The sequence below is a fragment of the Solea senegalensis genome, unplaced genomic scaffold, assembly GCF_019176455.1.
Source record: "Solea senegalensis isolate Sse05_10M unplaced genomic scaffold, IFAPA_SoseM_1 scf7180000014183, whole genome shotgun sequence".
Taxonomy (NCBI): Eukaryota; Metazoa; Chordata; class Actinopteri; order Pleuronectiformes; family Soleidae; genus Solea; species Solea senegalensis.
This window is the reverse complement of record NW_025320985.1, coordinates 44,145-65,136: the sequence shown is the minus strand read 5'-3', so window position 1 is coordinate 65,136 and position 20,992 is coordinate 44,145. Positions and strand designations below refer to the sequence as shown.

The window sequence follows — 20,992 nt, the reverse complement described above, 5'->3', positions numbered from 1 at the left end:
TTCATATGTTCCTGTGAGAATCAATGTGGTTGTTTTCCTAAAATGCATAAATATGACAATGACTTAAGTATTAAATTATGTGTGCACATTTTTTTTAATTATTTTATTAACAATTTTTGAGTTGAAATTATGCAATTATGGAAAAACAAACTAGCAGAAGTAATAGAGCTTTATTGCCATTATTAAAAAAACACAAATAGGAAGTTACATCATAGAAAAGTAGTTACAATAAACAAACACAGTATAATAGACAAGAAGTACTTGATATTGCACACTCTTATAATGTGCCCACAGTTAGCCAGTTATTAAAACCATAAAAGCACCACGGACAAAAAGAACCTACGAGTACAATTACCTGGAGTAATAATTAGCTCATGCACTTTTTCTTTTTTGTGTAAATTCGTACTACTATATGTTCGAAAACCTGAAATTATTAGATATCACTCACACTTAAAATAAGTACTTAATGTGCTCGAAGTGATTAAAAACACTACAATGACAGGTATACACATACTTGACATGTACTTAAAATGCTCCACTTGATTAAAAAACGCTTTTTAGACAGTATTATTAATATTTGTTGCATTATATCATTAAATGAGATGTCTGTTTTGCTATTTGCGTTCAGTCCATGTTTTTTTTTTGTCGTGTAAAAGCCAAAGTGACGAAAGAGAAACGGTTTAGTTGTTGTCGATGACGCCATGTGATGTGTACCGTACTCGACCTGTGATCACAGTAGTTGAAGAATGGTGATGGGTGTGTTCACTCTTTCATACTCTGCTAAACTACTATGACGACAGAGAGGAGGGACCGTGTCACTCTCTGTCTGTCTCTCTGTCTGTCTATCTCTCACACACTCACACACACACACACACACGCACAGAGCGAGCGCGCGCGCCGGTGTTTGTGATGGTGCCAGCTAACTAGGAAGCGCGTCTACACCTTTAAGTAAAACAGAACGAAAGAAGCAGCAATTAGCGCTGACCGCTGCGTCTCTGAGCCTCTGGGGATTTCGATATGGTATTTGTCAAAGTGCTTCTCATGCTTTGCTTCCTACCGGATATCACAGGTAAGTTTGAGGAAAGTGTTGAATGATCGCCGTCGGAGCTAAGCGCTAATCGGATCAGACACTTGTACTCCGGCTAACTAACTTGCTAGCTAACAGGCTAACGTTATAAGTGTTGTGTTTGTTAGCACTGGGTTAACAGAAGTCACTGGTTATGACTGGTTATGACTGGTTGTCAGGTTAATTTGGTTTGTGTGATACTCGTGAGGCGCTGTCATTTTCTGTGACATTTACTCACTGATAAATTCACACCACGGCGTTCACGCTCGAGTTGAGCTAAGACACAGAGTAACTCAGTGAAGACTTTCAAAACAACCACACAGTACACACAGTACACACAGTATTACAGCCACACAGTACACACAGTACACACAGTATTACAGCCACACAGTACACACAGTATCACATACACACAGTACTACATACACACAGTACACAGTATTACATACACACAGTACACACATACACATATTACAACCACACAGTACTTAAACACACACAGTATTACAACCACACATACATACACAGTACACACAGTACTACACAGTACTACATACACACAGTACACATAATTACAACACAGTACTACACAGTACACACAGTATTACAGCCACACAGTACACACAGTATTACAGCCACAGTACACACAGTACACAGTACACACATTACTACATACACACAGTACATACAGTATCACATACACACAGTACTACATACACAGTATTACATACACACAGTACACACAGTACTACATACACCCAGTACTACATACACACAGTACTACATACACAGAGTACTACATACACACAGCACACACAGTACACAGAGTATTACAACCACACAGTACACACAGTATTACATACACACAGTACACACAGTACTACATACACACAGTACACACAGTATTACAACCACACAGTACACACATTATTACATACACACAGTACACGCAGTATTACATACTCACAGTTTCCTGTGTAGCTACACGAACTGTTCCACTGCTGCGGTACTTGACATGTTGTGAGTTGACTGGTCTATTGTTATGTTAAACATAGTTTCCAGTTGTCAGTGACAAACCTAGTGTTGTGTGACTAGTTAAAATACAAGTAAATGAGTTTAATGAGTCTATACCAGGCACTCAGCAACCTTTTAGTATGAAAAGAGCCAAATAAATAAAACCCCTTTGACCCATAAAGTGAAGATAATATCACATATACGTTTTTTAGACCTAGTCCGTCTATTGTTTGTGGAAATTAATGAAATTAAAAGTAAACTACTTTGAAATAAATAAAGCAAAAACTTGTGCTTGAGAAAATATTAAAACACTTTTATTTATCACCTTGATTTCTAAATAAGAGGTGTTCATGGAAATGTGATTAAATGCAGCAGTTCAGTCAGTGTGATCACAAGTCCTATGATTACTGGTAGATTAGTGAAAAGTATGCTGCTGAGCATCAGTATCTTCACCATGAAGGCTGAGTGGAGACGGTAATAAGCTAAACTAGGACAGGAAAACCAACTTTGTTTGTCACTGCTTCTTTAACCTCATGCTTTTATTTATGGTCATTATGAAACACTGAATGTAAGCTTGAGAGTTTTAGTGTTGGTACTTGTTTTGTGATGCTCGACTTAATATCTAGTGATTCTCTGGAAGAGTGTTACTCTTAATTCTTGTATTATGCCCGAGTGAGTTCTGTTGCAGTAATGCCAGTTGATTTGTGAACTTTGAGAAAGCTTTTCTTTTTCTCCACGTTTAACTGCTTTCTTTACATTAAACACGTGAAAGAGTGTTAGTTACACCAAAAGGTTCTGTGCACACAAATCAAGTTTTAGTTTTTTCTCTCTTTTGTGAGAAATATGGCACAAAATATGACTTCTGGCTAATTACTTAATACCTTTATTACCGCAAAGGAGTTGCAGTTTTTACTATTCCAGTCAATTACACACTGCCATGAATATATTGTTGGGTCTGTAAGCACATAGGAGCAGCCACACATGGTGTAATGTGGACTGTGAATATTTTGTGAGGATTCATACACTTTAGACACAGCTGAAAGATTACCTGCAGAGGAGGTGCATTTCTAGAGCAGCTGTGGCTCAGTGGTTAAAGCAGGTCATTCAGTTTCATGATTTCCCCTTTTTGTTTTGGGTAGACTTGATCAGGTTTGACAGCATCAGATTAAATTACCAGCAGCCACCCTCTCGATGTTGTACTGTATGATTCATATAAGTTGCCGTTTGGTGTGGGGTTTCAGTTTGCCAGAGTGCAACGCTCAGATCGGTTGTGATTAATGCTGTTGCCACCTCCTCTGTTCCTGTCAGTGTTTTCTGCTCTGCCAAGAATTGTGTTGACTGTTGAATTGTGGGGCACATGTGGTTTGACTGCCATGTTGTTTTCTTTTCAGAAATATCAGGGTGTACTTAAAACTGTAGTGTTTAACTTATAAACACAAATGCTGAGTAAAGTCTACCAGCTACCTCTACATGATTCTCTTGACGACATTCCCGCGCTGCACACAGGAAATGTCTTGTTGTATGTCAAGAGACAACAGCAGCATTACATTAGTAAAGCAAGATGTCTGCAAACTTTCAGAAGTGAATTCCAGTGCTCACAAAACCCACTTGTTCAATCAAACATCAATTTGATTACTGCTTCTTGCCCCTGACCTGCTCTTGTATACACACAAACACCCTCACTCAAGTCTGATAGTTTTGCTTGACAGAGACAGTTTTCAGGAGGACAGCAGCATACATGTTACATTGATACTGTTCACTAAGACCAAACAGACATAAATCCACAAATGTTACCCGTTCTTACCCATCTTTAACATACATTTAGTGAAACTATGTTACGTGTAGATGAGTACAAATGCAATGGCTAAAGATTCAAACTTGACTTCAGAGCCTGTGGCTGATCACAGTGAATATCATTGTGGTGGGAATGTTGTAACACAGGTTGGTCCCATTGTAGTGTTACAGTTTGAAGAGTAGCTTGGGGCCACATTCACGGCACAGAAAATCCAGGGTCACTGTCTTTTGTGCGTAGTTTCGTTTTCATATTGGCTTTTGCTCATTTTGTCACTCCATTTAGTTGTTGGCAGTAAAAGTTCACAGAGGGAAACTGTGGACATTGCAGTGCTTGGTCGGGATACATTAGTTTTCTTTAATTCTTAAATTAGTCGTAAAGGCTCCGTCAGTCAATTTGGGAGTTTTGGCCGATTTAAAGTGCTTTTGCTTTTTTCTGTTTCAGACTCGGGTGTTGAGTGACGATGTTTGCCTATAAACAAATGACCTCATTTTTGATTAGACCCAGATTGTGATGCTATGTTTACTTAAAGGGGTTTTGCTGTCCTGTATACATGCTTCTATCATCTCTATATCGTTCCTTGACATCGTGGCATTTATTTGTACCTCAGCATTTCCTGCTCTTGAATGTCTTTTTTTGGACATAAAAGAAACAAACAGTTTGTCCCTAAATAATCAGTTAAAGTGTAAAAACAAATATTTTGTACTTTATCTGATTAACAACATTGTGGCTGATGAAACTCTAACAGAAATGCCACAGTCTTTTTGGCACAACAATCACATTGACCTTTCAAAATGACAATAAAGGCCTATTCAAGTATCAGAAACCAGGATGTAAAGTATTTATATTCAAGGATTTGGTCTGTCCAGTAGCCCTGGAAGTAAATGATGTTATACTTTTATTCTTTTTTTTTAGTTTCCCAATGTGAGTGGAAATGAGTGGAACATCCAATAAATGTCAGACTTATTGTCTGGCTATGATGCAAGTGCCTGTCTTCAGGCTTGTTCTGTTCATATCTCACTGAGGAGGCTAATTTGTGCAGCGTTGTTGTTTTTTTGTACAAAATCGACCTTATTCCTGAAAAAATACCACCCTATTCCCCTCACCTCTGAACCACTTGTTTTGATTTACCGGCTTGTTAGTTGGTTCATTCAGTGTAGTTTGTGCTTATTATTTCTGTTGTAAAAGCAGCTGATTGTTAGAAGATTTTCTCCCTGCGTTCATGTTGTGACTCGCCTGGTACAGCCTCTCCCTGCTCAGGAAGTTGGAACTCCCACCACATGGAAACCCTCACAGGAGTGAATGTAATGGTGTAGTGTAGAAGATTAGGGCAGGCGAAAATAAACATCTATCTTTTTTGGCCTACTGTGGGAGTTCCTTGGTGAGGTGTTTTTGTCCAAGGTCTTTTAGTACTGAGCTCATTGTTAGTATTCCGTCTCTAAAATGAACTACAACTGCTTTTGTAGCACTTAGCAGCTTCTGCTGTTATTATAGCCCATAATATCAAGCAAATAGTTAGTAGGGATCTGTGTTGTCTTGGAATGTAGATGAGTATTTGACGAGGCTGCTTCAAACTCATTCACTCAGCCTGCACAATGGCATACAGTACCACTGAAACAGAACCTCAGTCACCTGATGTGCATCACATGCTCCTTACTGGTGCTTTAAAGTGACCGCTCTCTTTGTGGAGTGAAAAGCACAAGGAAAATGGCTTTAAACGCCAGCAGGATTAGCCCTGTGGGATCACACCAGTGAGCTGAATAAGCCTTTTAAGCATAACGAACGAGTGACGGCTCATACTCCAGCAAATCACTCTGCATCACATTCATCTCTCTTTTCAAACGTGGTCCAACGTGGACCTTCTCATGACACGTTTCCACGTTTGAAGTATATATAGGCTTATGTTTTTGTCTTGTTTATTGTGGCGTGATGTAATAACAGTTTAATCAATGTATACAAGATGGATAAGTAGCTATAATAGAATCATAATTTCACTGCAGACTTTTGTCATCAAATATTGAGAAATCATTGTTTTGTCTTTCAGGTAAATTTGGAAACCGCTTGAACAAATACATTCGTCATTATGAAGGTCTGTCGTACGACACAGTGGCCCTGCACAGCAGTCACCAGAGAGCCAAGAGAGCGCTCTCTCCTCAGGACCGGGCAGTGCACCTGGACTTCCACGCACATGGAAGGTCAGTTTTCTATTCACTCTCTGTTTGTGTCTTTTTTCAGATGTTTTCCTTCCCCGTAAATTTAAGCTGGGACACAAAATGCTGTAATACGTAACCAGAAAATCATTTTACTTTAGAATATTTCAAGGAACAATATTAAGTTTCATGCTGGGATTCATACCATTTTTTTCCCATGTCTGATCAGGACATCACAACCTCGAGTACTGTGCTAATGCATCCACCACCCATAACCAACCATTTAAAGAAACATCCTCTGTGTCAACTGTTACACAAACTCATAAAATAAATAGCTCACAAGTTACAACATAACTCTGTGAAGCAACGTTGCTTCTTCTTTTGATTTAAACACAAATTACACTCGGCTGCTTTGCTTTTTTTCCCCCACAAAGCTGATGTGATTACTGCAGCACAGCGGAGTGTGCTGACCTCACACTCCAGGTCTGTGTAAGAGATGACCGCGGCAAACATCTCCCACTGTAGCTCATGGCCTTTGACTGATCGTGTTAACTGTGCACTTGAACGAGTGCCTGCTGTGGGCTACTGAGTAGGTCCTTCGTTTCCCTGTGACTCTAGCAGAAGCTTATTTGCTTATTTGGGCAGACTTGTAGTGACATGTATTTCATATTAGCTGTGCTTCATATGATTTGTCATATTTTAACATGATGCCTCGATTTAATCTGCTCGGTTTGCTTTACGGTCTCAGATTATAAACTTTGATACCCCAGCATCAAACCAGTTTAACGACATTTTGCACAATTCCTGAAAACCACTGTTACGTGCACCTGCATTTCCTTTGATTGTCCCTATCCTACGATTGCATAGTGCTGAACATATGATGCAGAAAAAGTAGCTCAGAATAATAACAGAGGTTTGCACTTAGTGGCTGACAGTTTGAACACAAATGTGATCTTCTCAGTGTCCACATAGATACATGTGTAAAGGCACACACATTTAAACACACGGTTGTTGTGAAGCTATTCTTCTTAGGACACTGCATTGATTTCCATTCATTTGAACAGCCTAAACAAAGCCATTAACCCTAACCAGTTAATGCCTTGCCCTCTCTCTTATAATCGTTGTACAATTCTGGGACTCATCATACAAATGGGATGTCTCTTCCCCTTTGTCACTTTCTGTCTCTGAGTTTTTTTTTCCCTCCCTATTTTCTCATATTTTCACCATGTCACCGAGTGCAACAATAACACTGTTTTTCCAGACAGCTCCGCCTGTTTTCCTCTGTCGTGGGTTATCTGTCAAACGGACCCGTTTCCTGTACCTTTGTGCTATTTCCTGTCATTGCTGGCGTTTGAGAAACAGCTGCTGCCTGTTTTTGGCAAGGTCATCACAGAGTCCTACATCCATATGTCCATGAGTGGACATAAACAGTGCTGACGAGTTGGCGATGTTGTGCAGTCTGGGCCTGCAGTGTAATCCGTTATAAACACATGCTCAAACAGAAACGAGTACAAAGCACATGTAAGAAGAACAGTCCAGTCATCATACAGCAAGCAAGTCAACATCGATCCTCGGGTTTATTTGCCTTTATTTACACGTGGTGATGCGCTATCCGATTGCAATTCGATCACAGAAAACACATTTCAATGCCAGGTGTAAAGGGAGCTTATTACATGTCATATAACTTTATTATCCCTCTGGCTACCCTGTAACTTCTATTGATCAGGTGAACACAAATCATATAGCCCTTTACCAGCCAACACTGGTCTATAATAATATTGTTTTTCCTAGGTGGTGTTTTGTTTCTGAAGTAAAATCAAGTTATCTTAAAGAGAAACTGAACAAACCCAGTTTTCCTAATGGCATCTCATTCTTTATGTTAGTGAATTCATTATCTTTATGAGTGTGTGTGTAAACTGTGAGACATGCAGCATTCTCCTCTTTGACAGAACATGGCTGTGTGACCCTGAAGAGGTTTCTTATAACAAGAGAAAAGCTTGTGTATGCCCACTCACTCACATATCTGTGGCTGGATCAGGTGACGAAACGAGGCAGGGCAGCTCATTGTCTCCTTACAGGAAGAGATGCCAGAAAGTTCATAAAATGGTTCATAAAACTCAATTTAATTGTATTTGTTGACGCTGAATCACAACATGCATTATCGCGATGCTCAGTACATGGACAACATCATGGAGAGAAGAGAAACCCAACAGTTCAGTCCATGAGCAAACACTAGGCATCAGTGGAGGGAAAAACCTTTGTTTGTCAGTAAAACAGTAACAAAGGATGGAGGAGATGCAGTAGTATGACTGTCATAAATATTGTTGCATTACAAACTCTTCCATACGTTGAGATTCATAGATATAGTTGCGTCTGTGGACCGATGGCTTAAACACATCCCATGTCTTTGGCCCACTGACTGTCAGATGCTTGTGTTCGTGTCATCAGCATTTGAGATGTTTCTGAATAATTTATCAGTCCGCTGCTTCCATCCTTATCCTCCCTCTCTTGTCTGCTGTCAGCAGTTTCTTCTTGTCAGGGACTTGATACAGTCATTTACTTTCTTCTTCTTCTTATTATTATTTTTCATTTAGTAAAACTATTGTCTGTTTGGGATTAAGATGCTTGTAGAATGATTTCTTTGCATGATGACGAAGCAAGTATTTAAACATAAGAACTGCACAAGTGGAATTCAGGGTTATCCACTAAGTGTACTGTGAGGAAAACATCCCTGCTATGTTCTGCCATTCTGCACTCAACACCTCAAACCTCTCATATGTGCTTAGTGCTCAATGAGCCTTCTTATTAGAAAACACTCTCAACAGGCAACTTAAAGGGGCAGTATGTAGAATATAATGTGTAAAACTGCAGCCATAAGCATTCAAAACAGGCACTGCCATTCAGAGTAACGGACAGAGTTCCCCCCTCCTGCTCATATACACAGATTGCCACATAGTTTCCGAAAGACTGAAACAAGGACACTACACTTATTTATGCCTGGTGTTCCACTGTGTTTATGATTGAGAGGTTTGCTTTTATAAACTATTTGGTTTATTGTTGCAGGTCAACTGTAGGTGGAGATAGAAACAGGAGTGGAGAATAATCACAGGCAACAATATGATATAATGTAATATAATATAATATAATATAATATGGGAGAGAGAGCTGAACTACATCAACACCTGTCTTCAAACTCCTCAGATTTCCTCTGTCCACTGCAGACCCTCGTTTTTTTCCCTCTGGTCAAGATGTTTTTGAGAGGAGCAGCAAAGTAACTTCCGGCTCTTCAGACTCATGTGTAGCTTCAGCTTGGTTTGCTTGTCTCCTCTGGTAACATGGGCGTCCAAATGCTTTGAGCTCAATTGTTGCTGCACAAACTCAAAACATCGTTTGTTGGCTGTAGATTGTGAATAAACGGACTGTACCATTGTTTTCAGTGAAGCCAGTATTTTAATTTAACACGTTTCCTTAATGTCTGATGACATTTTAATTTAACACAGAATCATTTCTTACATAATCTAGCGTTACATTGCTGTGCATATTCATGTTAATACAGAACTTCTTTCTGAATACTCTAGTGATGCTGTGTGGCAAAGGGGTTTCATGGGTTGACGGGGCATTTGATGTTTCACAGCGGTCATGGGGTTGTATCCATTACTGTAAAGGTCAGCAGGAGGTGCAGTGATACAGGATGAATAATAAGCAGAAGGAACTGTGCTCCAACGTCTTTAAACTGTTGCCAGTTGCTGATTCAGATTCAGAAACCATCTGCTTTTTTCTTTAGTTTCTAGTTTCTTTAGACTCATTTTGTCTTTCTTTTTGTTTCTCAGTTCCTTTTATCATGAAGAGTTGGCTTCATATGAAGTGAGTCCTGCTTCACAACATCTTGTTTAGGGTTAGGGTAACAAATGTCACCTGTGTGAAAATATGTTCTTCTACAATATCTAATTGCAGTACTTAAGGAGTTAATCTCATTAGCATCAGTGAGCCAATAGGCATCCAGCATGCTGTTTGCCTGCGACTAACGATGCTCATGATTGGCTCTTGAGGAGCGCAGGAAGTACTGTGTGTTCCAGAGACTAAGCTCATTCCCCAAAGGACAAGTCTGTGTTGTATTTTCAGAGGCTGGTACTTATACTTCATATATTTAATTATGTTGAGACGACCTAACGTGACGTGACACGTTTAATTACACACTTGACAAATGTGAGAGCAGAAATGTGTTCAGTGTTTGGCTGCATGAAGGTGATGGGGCCAGCTAATACTGAAGGATTTAACTGTTTGTTAAAATGGATTTCATTTCAGAAATCTGCATCAAAGTCCAGATAAAGAAAAACAGCAAGCATCAAACATGGGTCAGCTTGTGTGTGTGAGCCTGGGTGAGCAGTTCAAAGAGTCATCCAGGTCCAGAGAAGGAAATCCTGGCCTGTGTCTATTCCTGTCCATATCTATCTGTGCATGTCTTATTTTCAATCTTCTTCTCTTTGTTTTGCATGGACTCTTTCCTGCAGTGCTGTAATTCTGTCACACTGAAACGCTTAGGAGGAACGATCTGTGGTTTGATCTTTCTCTTCAGTTTTTACAGACTTTAAAAGGTCTTTGTGTGAAGTCTTCTCCTCAGCCCTTTGAAAGAGGAAGTTTTGTCCCTGCACGTGTCTGTGACGATCTCCCTGATGGTTCTATCACACTGGACACAATCCCAGGGTCTCAGTTACAGGCTGACAAATGTTTGAACAAAAATAAAAACTCTTACTTTGTGATCAAGTGTTTTTGCAGTTGATCCAGTAAATGACCAGACCACAGGAGCATGTTATTTAATGTTTTTATTCCTGCTTGATACCACCAGTCTCTGAGTATATCAGGCTGATTAAAGACACATTCCTTTGCAACATCCTTGATAAATGTCAGAATCTTGAGGGGCTAATCATGTGATAGCTCATGAGATTCCTCTGAACGACTGGTACATGGCCTCAGGTTTCTGGGATTCTGGCTCATGTGCACCTCATGTGATTGTCTTTGATGTAATGCTCATGTTAATGAGGGGATTACAAAAAGTATTTTCTTAACTCTTCTGACTCACTTACTGTTTTCTCTTTTCAGACATTTCAACATACAAATGAAGAGGGATGCAAATCTGTTTTCTCCAGATCTTGTCATTGAGGTATCAGGAAAGGAGACGCCTGTTGATACATCACATATTTACAGTGGAGAAATCTTTGGTAAGAAGCTTGTGAACTCATCACAACCCGGACGTGCACACTCACACGAGTCTTTTCGTCCACCTCTTCCTTCCGCTCGCGGTCCCTTTCCTTCCCGGATGCCTCTTTGCAGCTCGTCCCCAGCAGAGTTCAATCAGAGATTTATATTTTGTTCATAGGAGTTAGTGACGTATCCTCAATCCAGAGGCAGTGGACGTCAACATAACTTGTAAACAAGAATGCAAATGTTTGTTGACTTTTTCTTTACAATGAGACAACACTGAGAAACTTGACCTCAAAAATATCACCAATCCATTTTTGTTTGAACTTAAAAATCTGTCATTTAAGTGTAAACAAGTAAAGCTGCAACTACCGATTATTTTCATAATCGATTAATCTGTCGATTATTTTCTCGATGAATCGATTCATTGTTTGGTCTCCAGATTATCAGAAAACCTTAAAAATGTTGATCGGTGTTCGTCAAACCTGGAAATGATGATGTTTGTTTTGTCCACAAAACCAAATGATTTCTTAGTTTTCCACTATTTACATTTAAGAAGCTTAAACAGTTGGAAATCATGTTTTAATCATGAAAAAAGCATCAAACCGATTATTCGATTATCAAAATAGTTGCAGATTAATTTAGTAATCGCTCTTAAACATGAGAGATGTTTAAGTGCTTGTCGTCATCATTTCTGAAATTGTTGCAGAATATTAGATTGTATGAAATCTCAGATAGATTTCCTGTGCAGACAGGAACAGATTTGGTAATAAATCTTTTATGTGCTGTAAGGTGAATTATTCTTGAATCCTGATGTTTCCTTGTGCGTTCAGTATATACAGTAACAGTATTACAAACACTGTACTGCACGTATTTGCCTCTGCTCACTTCTCCTCTTATGTTTCAGGTGAAAAGGGTACGTTGACCCACGGCTCTGTGGTCGACGGACGCTTTGAGGGATTTATTAAAACTCACCAAGGAACATATTATGTTGAACCCTCAGAGAGGTACCTGCAGGACAACGCTGTGCCTTTCCATTCTGTCATCTATCACGAGGATGACATCGGTAAGTCGACAGTGTAAAGAAGAAGCACCAGCGGCCGTTAAAGTCCATGTAAACATGAAGTCCTGACCTATTCCTTACAATCAGACAGGAATGGCTTGTTGGACGAGTAGTGATAGAGGATACTTCTTCAGTGCAAAGGCAGTTTGATTTCTATTTAAATGAGAGAGCGTTCACTGAAGGCACAAAGACAATTAGGACACATTGTCAGAGGGTGAATGGTTGTTTCAGTGTTTGTCCTTTTAGTCACGAGTACAGGACTGATCTTTTTACTGAATGACCAACAGTGGTTTCACTGTAGAGATGTTTAGATTCAGGCTGATGTCCTACACGACTGTTAGAATAATAATAATATAATAATTCATTTATACCGACATCATAAGAACACATGATTCAACATGTCATGTTTTAAAATATCTGTTTTTAAAACCCATGTCGTATAACTGTCACACTTTTTTTAACAGGTCTTTTGTCATGAAGGCATGAAACTGTATTGTGTTTATTAGCAGAGGCGGCGATTGTATCATAAGAAAATAATAGTTTTAGTGGGTGATCTTAAATCGAGCTGCATGTATCGTATCTTTTGAAAACACTGAGACTAAAAACAGGTTTGTGTTTATTTTGCAGAAAGCTACTCATTGCTGCCACATTGTTTTATCTGTATTATACAGGATGTGCCTTTAAGTTTAAGAGTCATTGTCTTTATTGTGTGGGTCTCGTTGTGATCACATAAATACTGTCGCTTGTAAAGTATAAGGCAGTTCTGCGTCTGCTTCCGTACTATAAAAGTGTGTGTGTGTGTGTGTGTGTGTTCTCCAGTACAGGAGAACTTATTTTGACTTTCAGTACAACATGCTTGTTTGCAGGAATTAATTAAATGAAAGAATGTAAGAAATAAATGGTAAATATTACTTTTCCTCCTTAAATTGCCTGGCCACAGAGCTGCTTTTGTTTTTGTCTTTATTTTGTTCTCTGTCTCCAATTTTATATCTTTATTGAAGCTTCCAGGAGATTTTTAATCTCATTTAGGTTTCATGTGCACCTCGAGTCCCGTCCTCTGCACATGATCCTGAAGAGATTCATGAAGCAGTTAAAGCTCTTCTCCAGCTCACCCTCATCTCCTCCCTCTCTGCTAGATTATCCTCATAAATATGGCTCAGAGGGCGGCTGTGCTGACCACTCTGTGTTTGAGCGGATGAGGAAGTACCAGACATCAGCAGTGGAAGATCCAGCCAAAGTAAGTGCAGACAAAGCCCCTCCTCCTCTTACCTCATAATTACCTCATAATTAAACAGATTTTAAACAAACAGACATTAAACAAACATTTCCCTGTCAGTAAAATAGGCCATCTCACCAGAATGTACCTGGTTTGATCCCTGCCTCCTTCTAACTTTATGCTCAAGTACCTTTGGGCAAGACATTGAACCCCAAATAACTTCTGGCCACAGAGGTGACAATACGTGAATGTGTGAGAGTAATGTGCTAGAAAGCAGAGCTGCACATTGATGCGCTGTGTAAATGTGCGTGTGAATCGTCTGAACGAGCCTTTGTGTTGTTGTGCAGGTGTTGAACAGTGTGTTGGAAGAGGAGCACGTACACGGTCCTGTCATTCTGAGGAGTAAGAGAGCGGCTGGGAAAGAGAAGAACACGTGTCAGCTCTTCATCCAGACTGATCACAAGTTCTACGACCGCTACGGCACAAGAGAGGCGGTCATTGCCCAGGTGTGATGTGAACATGGACTCTATACTCTATACTTACTTACCTGCACAGCCTTAGGTTTTTTACTCTGTACCTCATTAGCTCATGTTTACTATACTCATATTTAGGTCAGTACTTTAAAAAAATGAATCTAATCGTCTGGAAATTCAAAAGTTTTAGTTTCCTTGTTACATTTGAAATAACCTACAGTCCCCACTGCTGTGTCTGTATTTGCCTTCCTCCTTATCCTCCTTATCCTCCTTTCCTCCTTTCCTCCCCTCGTCGCTTTCTCTCCAGATATCCAGCCATGTGAAGGCCATTGACTCCATTTACCAGGGCACAGACTTTATGGGCATCCGAAACATCAGCTTCATGGTTAAAAGAATCAGGGTGCGTTTTTTGTCTACTTAACCGTGGACATTGTCTGCTGTCTCTTTTGTCTACATTGTTGTTGAGATACACCGACGTTTGCAATACTGTGCAAACATCTGTGTTTAGTGTGACCTCTCCTTACACATGAACAAAAGCACGACCCTGGCTCTCTTAAACCTGGATTGGGACCATAATTCATGTTACTGGTTAAACCTGTGTTTGTCCTACTACTGTTTCATATCGACAAATATCTTATGTGGATTTCAGTCCCATCATTCCAATCCAATCCAAATGCAATGATCACGTGAAACAACACAGTACTGTAGTTCCATGCTGCTACATGTTCATTTGAAAATGATAACATGATTTGTGTCACACGTTTCATCTTCATATTAAAAATAGTCTATATCCTGATTCCTGGGTGTCCGTTGCCCATCTAGACTATAAATCACTGGGGTAATGTGGACAGCAAGTGTATGTGGAACTGAATTTCTGTATTTTTAAATGGAAATTGAGTGATGGATATAGATTTAAGATGTGTTTCCACCAAGTGGAACAGTTCAGTTAGGTACTCTGCAGTACACACATACTTGAATGTGTTTCCCTTTAGAATAGTTCCAAAATAACCAGCCGTTCTTTGGAGCTGGACCAGCTTCACCCAAAACAGTCAGCTGATGGAGAAACATCAGTCCCTTGCAGTCGGTGTAGATATCTGATGGAAGTCGAGGCAGATGCTTTCAGTCTGTTCTCATACAGAGCTCGACCAGGAAAAAAGACTGTTGTCTGTCTGTTGTGTCACTGTCCCGTCCTTCCTCAGACTGAACTGCACCATGATGGACCAGTTTTAGTGTTTTCCACTTTCATTTCTTCTTTCAGATAAACACCACCGCTGATGTGACGGATTCATCCAATCCTTTTCGCTTTGGAAATATCGGAGTGGAAAAGTTTCTGGAGCTCAACTCTGAACAGAACCACGATGACTACTGCCTGGCCTACGTCTTCACTGACAGAGACTTTGATGATGGTGTGCTTGGCTTGGCTTGGGTTGGAGCTCCTTCAGGTTTGTACACACACACACACACACACACACACACACACCCCTTATCTCTAAACTTACCATAACCAGTTAACGCCTAACTCAAATCTTAAATGAACCCCAGAATGATGAAGAATTCAGTCGGTGAGGTTAGAAACTAAATGTCCCTGTGTCATTTAGAAGCTGAAGTTTGAAGCAGCTTTAATACATTTATCTTTCATTGATTTTCTTATTCATACAATTTAGAGACATTGGAAATTGGGCAAAGATAAAATTGTATTGGAATCACTGGAGTTTACAGTAATATTAAATGTTTTTACCAAAGTGAATAATGTGTCACACAGGGGCATTACTATAGTTTTAAACATTATTATTGTTATGTGTCTGTGTGTTCTTTGTCCTTGTTCCTCTCAGGAGTCGGGAATCTATGAATTCTAGTTGTGTTTGGTTACGTTTAGCCAAGAAAGCAGCAGCAGCAGCAGCAGCAGTCTCACACAATCAATACAGGGAAATCAGCAAAGCTGTGAGCTGAAAGAATCGATGATTGCAGTGAGCTGTGGTCTGAACTAAAATGAGCGTCAGGGAAACTCCTGCACATTTACATGGAACTGACTCGTTGTTTGTTGCTGTCAGTGCTGTCGACTCGTGTTTCTTCTGCTTTTCTCTCTTCTGTAATGGGTGAAGTGAAATGCAGCATCATGGCAGAAATGTGTATCGTTTAGCTGATGAATGTTGTCTTCAATCATTTTACACTCATTCTGTGACGCGTATTTTAAAGATATGTGAAGGCAGTGATAATCGACAGCACGTGACGTATCTACATGCTGTGTTCTGTCTTTTGGAATAAAAGAAAAAGATGAATTCATTTGATCTTGTTAATGGTTATGGTTAGACTAACATACAGACAGGAAGGAACAGCTCATTTTACTGGATCTACATTTGCTGGTACAGTTACTGTTCATGTCTCTTCATGTGATCCTATCACCTCTTGACTGCAGCAGAAGTGCAGCGGTTGTTAAAATAACGTTCACTGGACATAAGTAACGTTCTGTTCCTTGTACCTTCTCCATTCTGCTGCCACAGGAAGCTCCGGGGGAATCTGTGAGAAGAGCAAACTGTACTCTGATGGGAAGAGGAAATCTCTGAACACTGGGATCATCACTGTGCAGAACTATGCCTCTCATGTTCCCCCTAAGGTGTCACACATCACCTTTGCTCATGAGGTTGGGCACAACTTTGGCTCTCCTGTAAGGACACCGTGTGCAGCGTATAATGACGTCCGGCTCTGTCTTCTTCAGTCGTCCCGCTCACTCTGTGTGCCTCTGTCTTCCAGCACGACTCTGGGTTTGAATGCACCCCGGGAGAGTCCAAGTTACAGGACAAAAAGGAGCAGGGCAACTATATCATGTATGCCAGAGCCACGTCAGGGGACAAGCTCAACAACAACAAGTTCTCCATCTGCAGCATCCGCAATATCAGTGCTGTTCTGACAAAGAAGAGAAACGATTGTTTTGTTGGTAAAGTCAATTTGTTTCTTCCACTTTGTGTGTGAGCAAAAGATTCTGTTCTCACCCTGTGTGTGTGTGTGTGTGTGTGTGTGTGTGTGTGTGTGAGAACAGAGTCAGGACAGCCTATCTGTGGAAATGGATTAGTGGAAATTGGAGAGGAGTGTGACTGTGGCTACAGTGATCAGTGCACAGACCCCTGCTGCTTTAGTGCTAATGAGGAGGACGGCAGGAGGTGTAAACTCCAACCGGGCAGAATCTGCAGGTCAGATGTGATGAGCAGTTTTCTTTTAATTGTGAAAATAGATGAAGGTGTACATGCTTTAAACACACACATGCAACTCTTCTCCCCCTCACAGTCCCAGCCAGGGTCCGTGTTGCACAGCTCAGTGTACGTTTAAAGGTGCAAATGATAGTTGCAGACAGGATTCTGAGTGTGCCAACGAGGGTAAATGCAACGGAGCGACTGCTCAGTGTCCCGCCTCAGAACCAAAGGCAAACTTCACATCGTGCCATTCAGAAACACAAGTCTGCCTCAAAGGGGTTGGTTTTTGCAGCGTTATCTCTTCTGAACATTCTGTGCATTAGTGCTTGCAGTCAAAGTGTCTCCTTGCTCCGTCAGGTCTGCTCTGGTTCCATCTGTGAGAAGTATTCTCTGGAGGTTTGCACCTGTGCCAGCCAGGACAACAAGGACGAGGCCGCCGAGCTGTGCCACGTGTGCTGCATGGAAAAGAGTGAGTGACGGGCTGCGACACACCGTCGTGTCAAAGTCATCAATCCCATCACAAATCCAGACAAACGATAGATGCAGTCTCAGGGGGTAAGGATGAGGTGATGAGGATAATACTGACTGTAGTCGGCACCGCACATGGCATCAGCTGCTCAAACTGACATGTCGGAGGATTATTTCCACTCAGCTTTGACTGTTTACTGCATGTTTTCTCACTTTAAGAACACTTCAGCCTACAGGATTCCTTCCTCTGGTTGTGCTGTAGCTGTAAGATGCACCGAACCACAGGAGAGGAGATGATTATAGTTGTGACACTTATGTTTCATTCATGTCTGTATTTATTAGCTGTATGTGAGATTCTCTTCTCCTCGTCTCCTCGTCTCCTCAGCCGACCCCAGCACCTGCAGCAGCACAGGCTCAGAGAGGTGGACTCAGTTCTTCAACAACACGATCATCACGCTGCAGCCAGGCTCACCCTGCAATGACTTCAAGGGATACTGCGACGTGTTCACGAGGTGTCGTCTGGTGGATGCTGACGGGCCGCTGGCTCGGCTAAAGAAAGCCATCTTTAATGCAGAGCTCTATGAAAACATTGCAGGTTGGATAGTGGTGAGTTTTCCTGACGAGCAGAACACGAGGAGGTCTTTAAAAAAAAAAGACATGTTGTTTATACGAGGAGAGGAAGGGAGGGTCCGTCTGTGACACCAGGAGAAAACTGGGCGTGGGTTCATTGGAAATGCTTAGTCAGACAAAGAGGAAGTGAAATTGGTGTTATTTTGAAATCCAAAGGAATGAGACGTGTATTCGTCATTGACCACAGTCACATACAAGATGATCTTATCAGGTTTGAACCTGATCTGACGATCTCTGAATCACACCTTCATAGGTCGTTATGTCTGAACTGTGCCACATAGAAGGATCACTTCACATTTACACTGAAGCTTTTAAGCAGATGCTTTTATCCAAAGACACTTATAAAAAAGAGGAATTCACTTCACAGAAGAACAGTGGACTGATGGAGCGTGAGAGTGCAGAGGTGGATCCAGGTGCAGGGGTTAAGTGCTAGGACACAAGATGCTCCTGGAGGAGCTGCCTTTTTAAGAGCTTTCTGAAGACAGGGTCGTCTTCCACCAGCGTGGAACCACACATGACAAGAGTCGGGATTGTCTTGTGCGGAGTCGTGGAGGGGCAGCATGAGCCTTTAGCAGTGCGTTGAAGTGGGTGGGAGCAGACCCATGATGCATCAGTGAACAGAGGAACCTTAGTGGGAAATAAATGAACCTGCAAGCAAATAATAATTCTCCTGCTTCTCTGTGTCATAGAATCATCTGCCTTCTGATTTTAGACTATGTCCATTGTTACCGTAGCATCCTGGTCCATTCATCTGCCTCATGTCACACAGAAGTCATGAGCTGTTGCATTAACACTTCTGAAGTCGGCTTTAGACGTGAAATAATCAAACCATTTCAAAAGTTAAGTTGATGAAATATTAAAGTGTTGTGACGTGTAAAATAACTGTGTATTTGCTGTTCTTCAGGCTCATTGGTGGGCAGTATTGTTGATGGGCATCGCTCTCATTATGCTCATGGCCGGCTTCATCAAGATCTGCAGCGTCCACACCCCCAGTAGCAACCCCAAACTGCCCCCGCCAAAGCCACTGCCAGGTACTGTGTATGTGCAGGGAGTGGACAGACACACGGACGCTGTTTTGAGCTGTGCTGACGTCTTTCTGTCTTGTAGGGACGCTGAAACGGAGGCGGCAGCAGCAGCAGCAGCAGCAGCAGCAGCAGCAGCAGCGACACCCTCAGGCTCAGCGTCACCACCGTCAGTACAGAGAGGATTACCAGATGGGACAGATGAGACGCTGAGTCTCTGCTCTTTGCCTCGGTTGTTCTTAGTGCCTACACCAGGAGCGCGTCACTCCAAAGATTTACAAACAGTTTGACTGGACAGAGCCTGATCTTTATGTTTTTTACACACCTCTGCTCTGAGAGCTCGATTATCAGCAGTTTCAGAAGGAACAGGAGCAAACTTCACACATCTGTGATCTCAGTCTTGTTTTTGGAGGAGAGAGAAGCAGCTTTGTCTTCCCTTGTCCTCTGCCTGTGCAGCCTTTGTCTTTCCTGTTCTTCCTCCTTGAAGTGCTGCCATCAGCAGGTCACCCGCAGGACTGCAAGATGCATGAGCTTCTGCTTCCAATCAAAAAGGTGGTTGAAACTTAATGCTTTTGCCAATAAGATTATTTTAATTTAAATTCAGTTCCTCTTGCACACGCGCGTTGCTCTCGTCTCTCGTCTAGAATTTTCTCTGCTCTTCTGTTTGAAGATGATTTACTGTTTGGATTCACGTTCTCAGGATTAATAAACAACAGCAAACAGTTTAACAGAGTTTAAAACGGCTGCGTGTGAACGTCGTCGTCTCAGTCTGAAGAGACTGTAGATGAAATGTGATGGAGGCTCGTGGCTCTGGAGCTGAAATGAATGGTGAGATTTGAACCCTGTTAACCACTCAAATGTTCCAGCCTCAGATGAAGAACCGTTCAGGTTTAAATGTGAGGAGCAGAAATTGCTTTTATTGATTTTTACTTCTGTCTTAACAGACTTTGACCAGAGTGAACAATCGTCTTCTTGGTTTGTGTCATTGCATTAAAAATGTGCCAACTAGAATAGTGTGACTGAAGTCTGTGTCTGACCTGAACCAGTTAGTGTGTGACGTTCATAGGAAACGATTTACATTTGTACTGAAGATTATATCAGAGTTTCTCATCACATTTGCTTTAAAGCCTGATTTGAGTTGAGCATTTAAAAACTTCACGGACAAACAGACGAGTTCTCCAAGTTGTTACTGACAAATAATAATATGTGTATTTTATTAAAGAAGTTATTTTAGGAGTGAACGACTTGGAGGACCTTGTTTTGGACCATGTCAGAGTTGCTTCACGCTCAGCTTTGATCACAGAGGACGACAGTGAACGTGTTTATGAACAGACTTAACTGCAGGTCAGAGCTTAAACTCTATTTTTATGATCTTTGTGTTAACGTGTGTGAGACGGAGAGTGCGGAGTCATTATCTTTGTGTTGCTTTGCTTTGGTGTGGATAATAGTGGGTGCTTTGGTTTAATACTCTGGGATATTTTTGTTTCTTTCACATCTCTGTGATGTGGAGAAAATGATGTCATTTAAAGATTCAACACTGCTGTTCTTCACGTCCTTCATTTGCAGAGCTGTTTTCTTTTTAAATACTTGAAATGCAATAATAAACGAGAGTTGGTCAAAACTGTTTTCTCTCCATTCTCAGGATTCAGCTCTGACTTGAGTTCATTGTTTGGATTTCCAGGTTTATTTGAACCAGGTTTTTGTCAACATT

General features: G+C 41.0%; 1 protein-coding gene across 1 annotated transcript; it reads left to right on the top strand.

The window, feature by feature from the left end:
* The first annotated feature begins 843 nt into the window (after positions 1-843).
* LOC122760920 (disintegrin and metalloproteinase domain-containing protein 10-like) lies at positions 844-20,902 on the top strand. Its single transcript, XM_044016124.1, has 16 exons — positions 844-1,069; positions 5,917-6,067; positions 11,123-11,241; positions 12,129-12,287; positions 13,421-13,521; positions 13,848-14,006; positions 14,281-14,373; positions 15,232-15,415; positions 16,475-16,638; positions 16,725-16,908; positions 17,011-17,161; positions 17,256-17,439; positions 17,519-17,630; positions 18,015-18,235; positions 19,164-19,290; positions 19,367-20,902. The coding sequence occupies exons 1-16, from the start codon at positions 1,018-1,020 to the stop codon at positions 19,492-19,494; spliced, it is 2,289 nt and encodes a 762-aa protein (XP_043872059.1). The 5' UTR covers positions 844-1,017; the 3' UTR covers positions 19,495-20,902.
* Positions 20,903-20,992: the final 90 nt, after the last annotated feature.